This window comes from Struthio camelus, chromosome 8 (assembly GCF_040807025.1).
Source record: "Struthio camelus isolate bStrCam1 chromosome 8, bStrCam1.hap1, whole genome shotgun sequence".
In the NCBI taxonomy this organism is placed as follows: Eukaryota; Metazoa; Chordata; class Aves; order Struthioniformes; family Struthionidae; genus Struthio; species Struthio camelus.
The window spans coordinates 9,383,601-9,397,053 of NC_090949.1; the positions used below are offsets into that span (position 1 = coordinate 9,383,601).

Below are 13,453 nucleotides of genomic sequence, written 5' to 3' on the forward strand. Positions count from 1 at the left end.
TTCAAGATTAGTCAATTTTTACTCAGGTCTACTGGAAATTCTAGTGAGGCCTGTTTTGGAAGGAAGCAATGCATTAGCTCCAGTTCTTGCAGGTCCTAGTCTCTACAGCGGGATCTGAAGCGCAGACTGTAGCTATTTCTCAAGCAATCAGGAAGGTCAGAAACACAGAAAACCTGCTGGAGTAGACAGCATTCTGGAACCACAGAAATTTACCCAACCCATTTGGTCCAGAAACAGCCATTTGAATAGCTCTGAGCTGGCGGATAAAGCTCTAGGAATCAGAAGTTTGGGTTCTATCCTAAACTTTACCCATATAACCAAAAGTCACTTGATCTTCCAAGCCTCCGTTTCTGTTTCCGTCCTTCCACACACACTTCCATGCCTTTATGTATCTATTTCAACTAGCATACTGCATTTGGAAAAACATTTAACAAATCTTGGCTAAGACACCTAGAAGCATCAATAATATCCAACCACTTAATCTGCCACTTGTGTTCCCGCTGCCGTAGGGCAGATGACTTCTTTCCTATGGTTTCGCTTTCCTCAAATAATATTAAATTTTCAACACAAATTCAGTTTCTCTGGATTATCACAATTTAAAAATGAAGCCAACATCCATTTCAGAAATAACCTTACAAGTCCTGAAACTATACCAGGGAGGACTGGTCCAAGTAACCACTAAAGCATTACAGAACGGGCTCAGAAACAAAAGAGACAAAGACATCAGTCACATCAAGCTTTCTCTGCAACCAGCCCCAATTCAATTCAACAGTCAGACAACTTGGAACAGACTCCAGTTACTATCCAGGGCTTGAAATGCTATTTCTCAATAATCCTGGAACATGTGAACAGGTCACATGCGCTATTAGGTACACAGGAACATTTTACACTTGCAATCTCAAGGGAAGAGGGTAAAATGAAATGCAGTTGCCCCGAGACATTAACTTTATTTCTCACAATATAAGTACGGCTGTTTCCTGCTCATTTGATTTCTGAAAACGGGGCACCAGATAACGCTGCTTCTGCAGAGCACTCAGGAAACGAACAGAATTCCACTCCGAGACCCTTGCAGATAACCTCTGGGGTCAACGTTACTCAGCAACAGAAGTATTAACGCAGATTTTGCATGGCTCCCCCGCCCCGCATCGGTCAAAAACATTCTGATTTGCACCTGTCTATTAAGTTTTACCCCATTTACCTGCAACACCTGCAGATCTTTGATTTCAAACTTAATCTGCATCTCTAACATTACAGGGGCAGCAGCTCGTTTTCAAAGCACGCGTTAGCTTGAGTTAGCACCATTTAGTTATACAGCGTTCAACAGACTCCCAAAAGGACGCGTGTATTCAGACTTCTCTCACTACTTAAGCTACTCCAAAGAAATGGAGGAACGCAAAGTGAACCTTAGCACATTTTGGAGGACTGGGACAGGAAACAGACTTGGCTTTCTCATCTCACTACCTTAAGATTCCTTGAATTTTCATTCTTTCACATCAATAAAGCCAATGAAGCAAATACTCAGAGGATTATTTCTTTTGTGCCTGTGCTTTCAAACAGAATTTTGTAATCCCTTTGAGTACCTGCATCCCCAGTGAGAACTGACCAGCTATTTGTTTTTGCAACCCATACCATATCCATAACTAGCATTTGGTGAAAAACATCCTCGAGCACAACTGCACAGAATGAAACAAGAGGGTGACCGCTTTCAGCTTTTCAGGAAGGATATCCTGAATCAGCGAAGCAGAACGGAGCACCTCTTGCCTCCCTTCTCTCCCAGAATTACAGTCTTCGAAAAACTGCAAGCAACTAACTTCTAGTCCAGCTTGCTAGGCCAAATATAGATACAGGGGAGAGACTTTGGCAAAGTAATGATTAATTTTCTCCTGTTTCTTGACAAGTTATTTTTGCCTTTAACTCCTGTTTAGCAGGTCATTAAACTACTTCTGGCCCTTGTAATTCTTTTTAACAGAGACATAAATTGAATTGGGGAACACAGGGGGATGTTTTTATATATATATATATATATATATATATACACACAAATATATTGCATACAATATTTTAGAAGTGAAAAAACAAAAGCAAACTGACCACTGGACCTTTTTTAGCCTGAGACTAAAAGAGACTAAACATACATTCAAATGTAAATAAGATTAAGTTAACATAATTATGACAACATTCTATATTAAAATGAGTACTAAAAAGTGCCATTACCCTTTCTTTTTAAAAAAAGAAATCACAAGGAAAATTGAAGACTACAGTTCTGACAATGAAGTTAGCATTTCTGTGCACAGAGCATTGTCTTCCTGTATTTCTTGATAACTTTAATAATTTCCCAACGCATGCAAAGAATCAGACCTTTCCACGTGATTTACTTCAAAAGCTACTTTGCTGCTACCCCACCAAGTTGTGCTCAAGCGTCAACAGTATCAGAAGCTTTATCTTCTACCTCAGCCAGCAGAAGGTACAAAGTAAAACATACTTTTTAGGTTAACTGGAAGTATTTTCTTGTGTACAGCGTGAGAGAGGACAGTCTTGTCTTTGGGGGGGGGGGGGGGAACAACCCTGGTCAGCCCTTTTTCTAGAAGTCATGGATGAAAACAGCAGATCCATCAAGGCTTTGAGTATAACAGGCTGCTTCTGACAATTTTCTTCTCCATTAAAAAACAGTGGGGAATTGTTTGTTGGTTTTCTGGGCGTGCCCTAGCTTGCAAATGCAACTGAGATGACTGGTACCTGAGTTAGCCTAGACCAAAAGCAAGCAGCAACGTTTCAAGTCCTCACACTCTCAGGTGGCGGAGTGCTAACTCGGGTATGCCAGTAGGACCTCATGGGGATATCCCAGGGCTCCTTACTGTACTGAATCACCTTATGATTTTTATCAGTCCTTTTGGGCATATTAAGGTAACACTGGGAAAACAACCAATGATTACCAAAAGTTGGGCTCGAGCCCTTACTAGGCAGTAACAGGCCACCACTGAGTGAAAGAAATATCCAGTTTCTAGCCTGCATTCTAACCAAGTTTAAAAAACACAGCAGATAAGACTTTAAGCATATATGAGATGAACGTTATTAGCTAAACTAGCAAGCTTAAGAGTCCATATAAACCATTGCAGAACACCTGCATTTAGGCACAAATTCTAATCTGATATTTTAACTAGTCTACCAGGACTATTTCCCAAAGCTAGAGAGAAAAACCGGTAGCCACTGTTGTAAAATGAACACAGGCAGAAAGCGACACTTAAAAAAAACACTATAGGAAGTGCTGTGACTCTAAACATCTGAATCAGTCAAAGGTCACATCTCTTTGGAGTACTATTTAGACCAGGTTTAATTTTTCTGGCTAAAGAGACAGTTAAAGAAAATCTAAGAGGAAAAGAAAACGTTATGTTTCTGCCTTATCGTTCTTTAGGATGCCAAGATGATCTGGAAGTTGTGATTTGGTTTCTACTCTTCATCTGCACACTATAAATTCAGACTCTTTTTAGGCTAGAACATTAAAAGAAATGGTGAAGGATTAACATCAGAAGCTGTAAGTGTCAGTGTTCAGCTTTCCTCTTAAAAAGACTGCTATGGGGGGCAGGGGGGAAGAGACCTAACTGCAGAAAATCCAAAACAGCTTTGTAACAGATACTAGAAGGGGAGTAAAGCTAATAAACTGCTCACCTATGAGCTGAGAAAAAGTCAAGTAGAAACAAAAATGCAAAATACTAAAACAATTAATGCTGTGAGGAAGAGACGTTACAAAGCTGGTTTCCTGTAGCACAGTGAACTGTGGTTGATTATCCCGCATCTAAGAACGTGCAGGCTCTGACCAAAGCTTTTTCTGCAAGTAAAGGGAGAGTGATATTCTGACACAGACTGCTGGATAACTAAACAGAGCTGACTTCACGATACAGCCTTCTCCATGGGAAATAATACACTAATGGGCATTTTCCTCTTTCTGCCCACAAATTTTCCATTAAGTTGATAGAAACTTACTACCTTCTAAACACGTAGCCCTCTCTCATATACAGTTGAGACCAGTCAATAGGTTCTCAAAAGCTCTCTTGGGGGAGGAGGTGGACAACAACCTACCTAAAATAAAGAAGAAAAGTCAGACGAAAATTGTATCAGCTCTCAAGAGAGGGGCCATCAGCAAGGTCAGAAGCACAACTCCACCACAAATCAAGGTGTCTCATATTGCCAGGGCGTAACAGCCTCTGATTCCCTTCTGGGAAAACACTACGTGAAAAGAGGAACTAAGAAAACTAGGCTGAAGGGTGAGGTGAAGTACTTGGAAAAAGCCTCGTAGCTCCTTCCTGCGAGGAAACCAACAGAACGCTTCAACGGTGACAACGTGCATGACCTGAGGAAGCTCAACAATCAAAAAAATGGTAAGGACTAAGAAAATGCATAAATACAGAGAATAACCTAAGATAACCAAATTTTGGAGGAAAACCACAAAGGAGAGATAACCAATTAGGCTACTGACTAATCTCAACAGATTACAGTTCAAATAAGGTTATTTATCATGGAAAGGAACCACTAATAAATAAGTACTAGTTGACAACAGCTTATTTTTTGGAAGTGAACAGATCACCCCACAGCAGCAACACTGGAGGGAGGAAAAAAAACTAGGAGAAATCCTTACTGTGAAAAAGCGATAAAGCCCTTATATTCAGCTCAAATAGATTTAGAAAATGTTTAACATTTTAGAAACTTAAGCAAGCTGCGCAGTTTGTCCGTCACAGATAGAAGGTAGTAATTAACGATGAAGCTTGTCTGTACCGCACGGAAATCAATAAAGCAAATATAATCAGATTGATTAAAGTATTTTAAGAGATCCATATGCATCCAGTTGCTATAAAAGCTTTACTTATTCAAAAGATTCATAGTTCAGCACTTTCAAACAAGATACGCTCAGCTCAAGACTTCTTCCTCTTTATGTTTATTAAGATAATAGGTGATTAATATTTGACGTTCCCGATGCCTCTAAAGTAAAAAAAAAAAAAAAAAATATTACATGCAAGTACTCAATAACAGCTCTAAAGCAAATTTAAGGATTAAAAAAAAAAATCACTACACAGATAAATCCTCCCTTCGTGTTTCTCATTTCTGATTCTGAAGCCTGCAAGACTTTAACACCTGCAGATTTCTTCAAAACTCATCTTGCTAAGACCAAAAGAAAACCAGAAATCATTTGGGAGAAGCACTCCAAGCTCCGTCGCGGCAGTAAGTCAAAGGATCCAAAACAGTGATCCATGAAGTAGCTCTGATGCCTTGCTAGACTCCTCATTTCTCAAAGACACCAACTGCACTGTAATTTCTACCATCTGCTAAAAAACACACATAACAGCAAGGTGTTTTATAGGCGGATGGTCCACATGCAGATACCACACAAACCTCCACATTCAGAAGATGTACTCACCAGAAGAATAATTTCTCACAGGCAAACAGCTTGGGAAAATACGTAATAAAACTGCAAAGCCGCCCAGCCATTCTAACTGTAGGGTGGAGTCTGAGTGCATGCATATGGTACTGACCGGGAAAAGAGATGCCCCCCCAGATTCCAGTACATCCCAGGAACAAGTAAAGCCAAAAGAAAACTGCCAACAGAGCACATTCAGTGCCCTTCAAATGCCCTCCACTGTTCGTACAAATAAAAGTCTGAAATAAACTGGATAGCTCAACACTCCTCAACTGAGAAGCTGATCAGAGCTCAGAGGAGTGGGAAGAGACACAGCCAATCCCCTATACCTTTTGAGAGAGAAAACCTCAAGCATCTGTCTAAACTGGTTTTCTGCACTAGCTTCTCTAGACTCCATACGGAAAGCATAAAAACAGTTGCCAAAATCAAATATTTAAGTGGATTTTAGAAGTAACAAGCCTATAAGAAGAAGAAATTTTGCTTTAGAAGTCCATCAGTTTGTTAAATTCAAGAGTGCAAACAGCAAACCCAACTACATTATATAAAGCTAGAGGTGGTCCCACAAGCTCTCAGACTCGCAGAACCACATGCCCTAAAATCATCTGTTTCAAATCTCTTCTCCAGTCAAAGAGACTGAACATCTAGGCACAGGTAGAAAGTATTAGTTTGTTCTCTTAAGAGCAGAGCTGGGGAACTGTTGTCCAAGTTCATAGACAGAAATGGAGTCTTTCTGACCTCAAAGTCTCAGACCTAGGAACCTGTAGGAAGACTACTGCTTCTATCAGATGCGGCCACAGTTCACGTGACACTATTCCTGTTCAAGAACTACTGATAAAAGCTCGAGTCATAATATATATTGAATTTCGGATGAACTTGTAATACACTTTAAAAGTTTGTCAATCATATTCTCTATTTACTTTCACAGCTGTTGTTTCCTGCCTTCCCATGTTTTCAGAGTTTTCCCACACAAAGTCAAAACATCTACAATCCAGAACTGCAACACAAAGCACTTACTTAAAAAAAGTTTTCAACAAAAAACATAGTTAAGGCAATTAAAGAGCTGAAGAGGTATTGGTGTTTCCATGGAAATGTGGCAGACAGAAACTATGCTTGCCGCATTCTCCAAAGTCTTCCGTCACCCTCCATTACTAAATCTGCATTAATCTGAACATTAAGAATGTTTGCCTCTGCAGAAATGGTAGCCCACTACTTGTCATTATCATCGCTTCCACAGCGATAAACGGTGATGTCAGAGAAACAAGATTAAGGCTTGCTGCATGGAACAAACAGCGGGCACTAATGCCATTTGCAGATACAAAGCTCTTTTTTCATCCTTATGCAGGCTAAAAAAAGGACATGCGCCCTAGGAACAGACTATTTTCTAAATAGAATGAATGATTATTTCTGTAGCACTCAGATGATCATGTATTTAGAATGATATAGGCACTATTTCTTCTGGATGGGCATTGACCAGACACAGCCCTTGACTTCTGTTGGCAAGATGATCTTAGAAAGAATTCATAGAAACTAAGAACGTAACTACAAAAGGGCATTTTAACACAGATGTTTAGGAAAATTCTTTTTCCAACACGGATGACATTTCCTTACTATGTCCCAAAGGAGGAGTCGGAATTAATAATCACTATACCATTCCTTGGCTTCACAGTCATTAGTCAAGAGTACAAACTGAAAGGAAATGAAGTTATGTCAACTGAAAGTTGTGAACGTTTGGTTTTGTCTTTAAATAAGCTCCCTAACTCCAGAAGAAGCAGGCCGTCAAGAGTTCTGCTGCTCTTCTTGCATTTAGTCCTAGTTTTACAGAGCGTACACATCCAAATCCCATCTGCCCTAAACCATTAGGATAACGACGGCTACATTCAGCCCAAACGTTCAAACCCTAGCCGTGGTTTCCCCTCCAGAACACAAATACTGTTTTTAAAAATCAGGAGAAGCTGAATGGGACTAGATCAATAATACTAAAGAAAAATACCAACTTACTGCAGCAGCAACAAGACAAGAAATAAGAGGAAAAATAAATACTGGGGAAGCTGACAAAAGCCCAGTCTACCCACTGTAAGAAATTCAAATGCCAAATACTACCAGAGCCATAACTCCTCTGCTCCCAGAGATTCAAGCCTTGAGAACATTTAGGAGAGTATCTTCACATATTTTGAATTGACTAAGTGATGCCCTGCAGGAAGTGATGTAAGCTAGCCAGATGGTAATTACACTCAGTTTTGAAAGTCTAAATCAGCATCTTTGATAAGAACAAATTTGACAGACAGTAACACCTTCAAATCATCAAGTAAAACTTGCTCTTCAGCAAATCCACCTCAAGCAAACAGACCAGCACTGTCAGCGTCATCTAAAGTCTTCAAAAGTCTTGTGTTTTAAGAGTAAAGATCCCAAGCTGTGGCTCCCCAAGGTAATACCCTTACGGTGCTCTAGACGTACTGGAATCTGTTAGAAATCAAGGGCTGATAGTCAACTGCAATCTGGTGAATTTGGGCTTAGAGAAGCTCAGAGTTCACTTTTGCATTAACAAGGCTAATAATAATAATGGTGGATAATTACAGGGAGCTTAACTAAGGAGGATTCCCATTTGACCCACTGCTGTCTGGTCAGAAAAGGAACAAATGCGGTCAACATTAACAGCAATTATCAGGAGCGTTCTCACCAACAGTACAGGTGTTCCTGCCCCACCCCAGCTTACTGCAACTTCAACTCCAGTCTTTCAGAAAACAAAGGCTCAACTGGAAAAGCAAGTTGCTACACCATTGGACTTGCATGATGAGGCAGAGTTGAGGAGTCCAAACCATAGCGCTGAGCACATCCAGGAGCCTCCTATGCATTGACCAAGAGGGCTGACATCAGACGCCTGCCGTCTCTTGCACAAGAGCATCATGACAGGTGAATACATGTGTATTTGAAAACACCCTTTCGGTGATTTCATTTTTCCTTCTCTATTTGTTCCAGCCACAGCTTCTACTCCCAACAACCATATGCAGGTCAACACCTTATTAAAACAGCAGTCGTTTCATTCTAGATTTGTCATCTCTGACAGCCAGTCTTTATTTAGCAGTGGAACGAGTTTTGATCCACAATGAAAACTCAACTTCTGCAGCTTAGGAGGACTTAAATCAGCCTCCCAGATATAGAAAGCGAAGATGCCTTGCCTGTCAGAAAAGCAACTTCTTAGGGCTAGCAACAAACTGATAAGTTCCTAGCATTAAGCTACAGTTTAAATAAACGGGCATGACATTTAGTCTTTGCAAAAATAGTATTTTGCCATCTTACCGGATTGCATAAATCATTTTCTGAAATAATAGCCCCAACATGTACCACGCATCTACCCTACCAAACTGCTCAATTTTTAAGACGCCTACCCTTGAAAGAGCCTTCTTTTTCCCACCCTTTCTGAGCAAACCTGGCCAAAACATATTCAGGAAGCAGCTTTTCTTAGTCCAACCATTTTCTTCTAACTTAGTAATAACACTAAGCAAGTCAAATTTCAGATTCACAAAAAAGCATTCCTCCCAAAAGACAAATAATGATCATTTCAAAGGCAAAACACATAGACAGATTAACCACGCTATTCAGTATCCAAGATAGCAGCAGTGGTCAAAACTCTGCAGGTATCAGCTTCTACTCCTGACCATAATGAAGATTCAGACCGCTGATATTATCAGCGGCTCACTTGGTCAAGCACTAAACAACTTCCACTACCGCTCTCTCCCATCACTTCAGTTTTCAGATGACCTGTGAAGAGTGATCTCCTGAAGAGTCTTCTGACAAGTAGTCAAGGACTACTGCTGGTCCTTGATAGCTTTCAAGTGTTGCAAGGCTGCACATGATTTATCCCTTGAACAGGGAGGCTTCTCAGCGAGGCATGAAATCCATCAGGACCAATCGGTTAAGGCTACGGACTACATCCTCCAGCCTGGCAGGAAAACTTATGGCCAATGCCAACACAGAACAGGGAGCACCAATGAAAAAGTGCAGTTTCTTCAGATACACAAGCATGCACACATAGATTCATCTAGCCTGAACTGCTTGTTAATTGACAATTAAAGAAGTAAGAAGCAATTTTATAAAGTCCTCCCATCTTTCTGAATATATAGGTATTTCCTCAATAAAGTTGAAATCCCTGTGCATCACGTTTACGTTTTAAGTGATGGAAAGAAGTAAGCCTTTTTCCTCTTGCATTTCCAAATCAAAAACTCAAAACACTCAATTCATCCTTTTGCAACAGTATATAATACTATTACTACACTGTCAGTAAAGGAAAACTTCTATATAAGCTTCCCACTACATTTAAGCCCACACCAGAGTGTGATTCTTAGTCTTCCTACCACAGGATATGTTATGGCCCTCTCACTGTTTTAAAGCCAGCTGCGCTCTTGAAAGCCTGGACTCCAGGTTTACAACACCCTGGATCCGCAAAGGTCTCCGGGAGGCCAGTGATCCCAAAACCCCAAGGAGCACACCGAAGGCGGGTCAGGGGTGGCTCGCGGTCACTCTGGCTTTTCATACAAGGACCGTGCTTTGGCCAAGGAGACAAAAATCCCCATTGAGTAATTCCTGCGTTACTGACACCACCACACATTAACATTACGCCACACTCCAAGACACAAGTGACATCTCGCCCTTTAGCCTCTGCTGTCGATTCCCACCCAAAGGAAATGCTGGGGTCATTTTCATCCAAGCTACCGGCCGAACACCCACCCCGAGCCCTGGCGCAGCAGAGTCCTGCTTGCCTGGTACACACCCCCACGCCAGGCGGGCCCTATCGATTTTGAGGCAAAAACCCAGAGAGAAGCATTTCCTCCTCCGCCCCATGGGGCCTCTCAGACAGGCTGGGATGACTTGGGGTGGGGGGGCACATCACCGGGCAGACCCCCTTTGCAGACCCCTGGGGGACCAGGGTCCCCTCCCCACCCCACAGAAACAGCCCAAAGCCCCCACGCCACCCTGGCCCACACCCCACAGACATGGTCCCGAGCCCCCCACGCCACCCTGAGCCCACGGACACGGCCCAGAGCCCCCCACGCCACCCTCACCCGCACCCCACGGACACGGCCCAGGGTCCCCCACGCCACCCTCACCCGCACCCCACGGACACGGCCCAGAGCCCCCCACGCCACCCTCACCCGCACCCCACGGACACGGCCCAGAGTCCCCCACGCCACCCTCACCCGCACCCCACGGACACGGCCCAGAGTCCCCCACGCCACCCTCACCCGCACCCCACGGACACGGCCCAGAGTCCCCCACGCCACCCTCACCCGCACCCCACGGACACGGCCCAGAGTCCCCCACGCCACCCTGACCCACACCCCACGGACATGGTCCTGACCCCCCACGCCACCCTGACCCACACCCCCGACACCACCTCGCCCCACGGACACGGCCCCGAACACCCCCCTCTGCCCGAGCCCCCCGCCCCCCAACACCGCCCGCCCCAAAGGCGACCTCAGCCCAGGCAACTCCCGCCCCACACCCCCCCTCCCCACGGCGCGGCCCCACGCCCCACAAGCCCGCGCCCCCAGCAAGACCCCACACCCCGCCTCGCCCCACACAGCACTCACCCGCCGCGGGCTCGGCGCGGCTCAGCACGGCCAGCACCAGGCCGAGCAGGGCGGCGAGCGCCGGCCCCGCTCCGCGGGCCATGGCCACGGCCGCTCGCTCCCGCCCGCCCCTCCAGCCCGGCCCGGCCCGGCCCGGCGCGGAGCGGCGAAGCGCTGCGCGGAGGGATCTGCACCACCACCGCCGCCGATGGCGCCTGCCGCCCGCCGCGGAGGGACACGGCCGCGCGGCCCGCCCCCGCTTCCTCCACTGCGCCGCGCCCGCCCGCCCGCCCTCCCGCCGCCAGGGGGCGCCCGCGGGGAGGCCGGGGCCGGGGGGCCTGCGCGGACGGGGAGGCCGGCCCCGACCCGCCGGCCCCCGCCAGCCCCCGCCAGCCCCGGGCCGTCGCTTGAAGCGTGGAAAACCCTCGCGCCGGCCGCTCGCAGCGGGGCCGAGGGCGAGCGGGCGGAGCTGCCCGTCCTGCCCCCTGCGTCCCCTCGGCCCCGGGGTGTCGCCCCTCGGACGGAGCCCGGGGGGGGGTCCGGGTTTGTCAGACCTCGAAGGCTTCGGGCGGCTCGCAGGCCCGCCGCAGCCAGGGCACGGCCTGCAGCCCCCTCTGGCCGCGGGGGCCTCCGGGCTGGCGCGAAAGGACTTTCCGCGCGTGGGATGACGGGCAGCAGCGACTAACGCTGAAGGGGAAGCGAGCGCTGAGGCAGAGCTGGGGAGAGAGGAGAGAAAGGCAGCCAGGCCGCGTTCTCCCTCGTGTAGGCTAATTCAGGAGGAATTGTGGCGTTTCGCTGCAAGCTGCAATTTCCAGCTCCCCCCAGCGCTGAACTCTACTTATCATCCCCGGCCTTGACACAGCGAGCGCTCCGTCACGTGCGTTTTGCTTGGCCGGACGGCGAGCTGCTGCCCCTCCGAGCTGGGGGGGAACCTGCAGCCGCCCCCACGCTGCGCCCAGAAGAGGAGGCAGGGCCACGCGGGCAACCGGCTCCACCTGAAGAGCGAGGCCCGCCGGAGGCCGGCTGTGGGTCTGCGGCGTTAAGCAACAAGCTGTTTGGTCAGAGAAGCTAAAAAAAGGTGCTTCAGCTTTGCTGCCTCTTGCACACCTCGTTAGAGTCTCATTAACAACCCCGCATGCAAATAAACAGAGACGCATCAGACAGGGAGCCCGCTACAAGAAGGAAGTGGCGTCACGTCTGCCGGCTGCAGACGGAGCAGCTTCGCGGGCAGGGCGTTTTATGCCCACCCCGCTCCCGTTGGCCCTCCGGAGATCGCCGGTAGCCAGCGCTGGACCTGCGGGGCTCGGGCTCTGGCAGCGCTTCGTGTAGCTCTCCGCGGGTTTCCGCCGTGGCTTGCCCAGCTTTCATTGCCCCGCATCGCCGGGGCGCGGGAGTTGCACCTCGGCCGCCCGGGGCGCCCGGAGGAGGAGGGCAGGATCGCCGGGCCGGCAGTGCAAGCGGTGCCAGCCGAGGGATTACCGGAGCTGAACAGACCGCGTATCCACAGTATCACTATTTAAACGTGGCAATTAGGGAAATCCTGGCACTTTGGCTGACAAAGGCAGGGAGATCAAGCCGTCAGCTCGCCCCAGCGGCCCCTTTGCAGCCCAGTCTGTTAGGAGCGATGATTTTTGTTGCCAGTGCTGTAAACCAGCGATGCACCCGTTTCGATATCAGCGTTTGCAAACTGCTTGTCGGCTTGATCGCTCCGGAGACTTCCTGTCCCCTGGCTGGGAGGGAGCCGCGCGTCCCTGCTGCGGAGGAGCGGGGTCTCGCTGGTGCAGCCCCCTGCAAGGGGCCATGCGAGAGGTGCCAGCAGGCCGGCAGGCAGCCGTCCGCCTGCTGCGCGCCTCCTCCTCCTCCTCCTCTCCGCTGACGCCGTTTGGCTCCCGACTTTAAAACTGGGGGGATGGTCACGCAGAAATGCGTCCAGGGATTGTGCACAGAAAGCAAAGTGTATTGAGCGCTTGGAGGTGCTTTCCTGGGTGTCCGTACATGCTGAATCAGAGGTGCTTGGCTTTTCCTCTGCTTTTCCTCTGCTCCTTACCTTGTAGCGAGCACTGGTTTCACCACCTTTGCAAGAGCTCGCTGTCTCTTTCCAAATAAAATGTATTTTCTTGCTATAACCTTTCTGTGACACTGTTGTCAGTCTCTAGGATTCAAACCCCAGCTCAGCCCACACCCAAACGCCTGCCTTAAATAGTAGCGTTTTACACACACGTAAAAACGTTGCCTTATTTTTATCTGCCCGTTTTGGGGGTCTTTAGGACACACCAGGGTCATATAGCAAAGCTTTCTCTTTTGCAAACTTAAGAACTGGAACCCTATTAAAATGGAAGCTGAGGTTCTTACATAATTACAAGACTTGGGGAGTCGAGAGGTTTAAGAAAAACACTAGCGAGACTTCCAATAAAACCCTGAGGGTTGGCTCCCTCGCAGCTACACCACAAATAACTTGTCCTGTGGCTCATCTGTT

General features: G+C 47.1%; 1 protein-coding gene across 1 annotated transcript in view; it reads right to left on the reverse strand.

Moving 5' to 3' along the window:
- NOTCH2 (notch receptor 2) overlaps positions 1-11,140 on the reverse strand; it is a 90,834-nt gene extending 79,694 nt beyond the window's left edge. The window contains exon 1 of the mRNA XM_068951985.1: positions 10,999-11,140. Within this exon, the coding sequence (XP_068808086.1) occupies positions 10,999-11,080 (82 nt within the window). The 5' untranslated portion in view covers positions 11,081-11,140. The remainder of the gene's footprint in view (positions 1-10,998) is intronic.
- Positions 11,141-13,453: the final 2,313 nt, after the last annotated feature.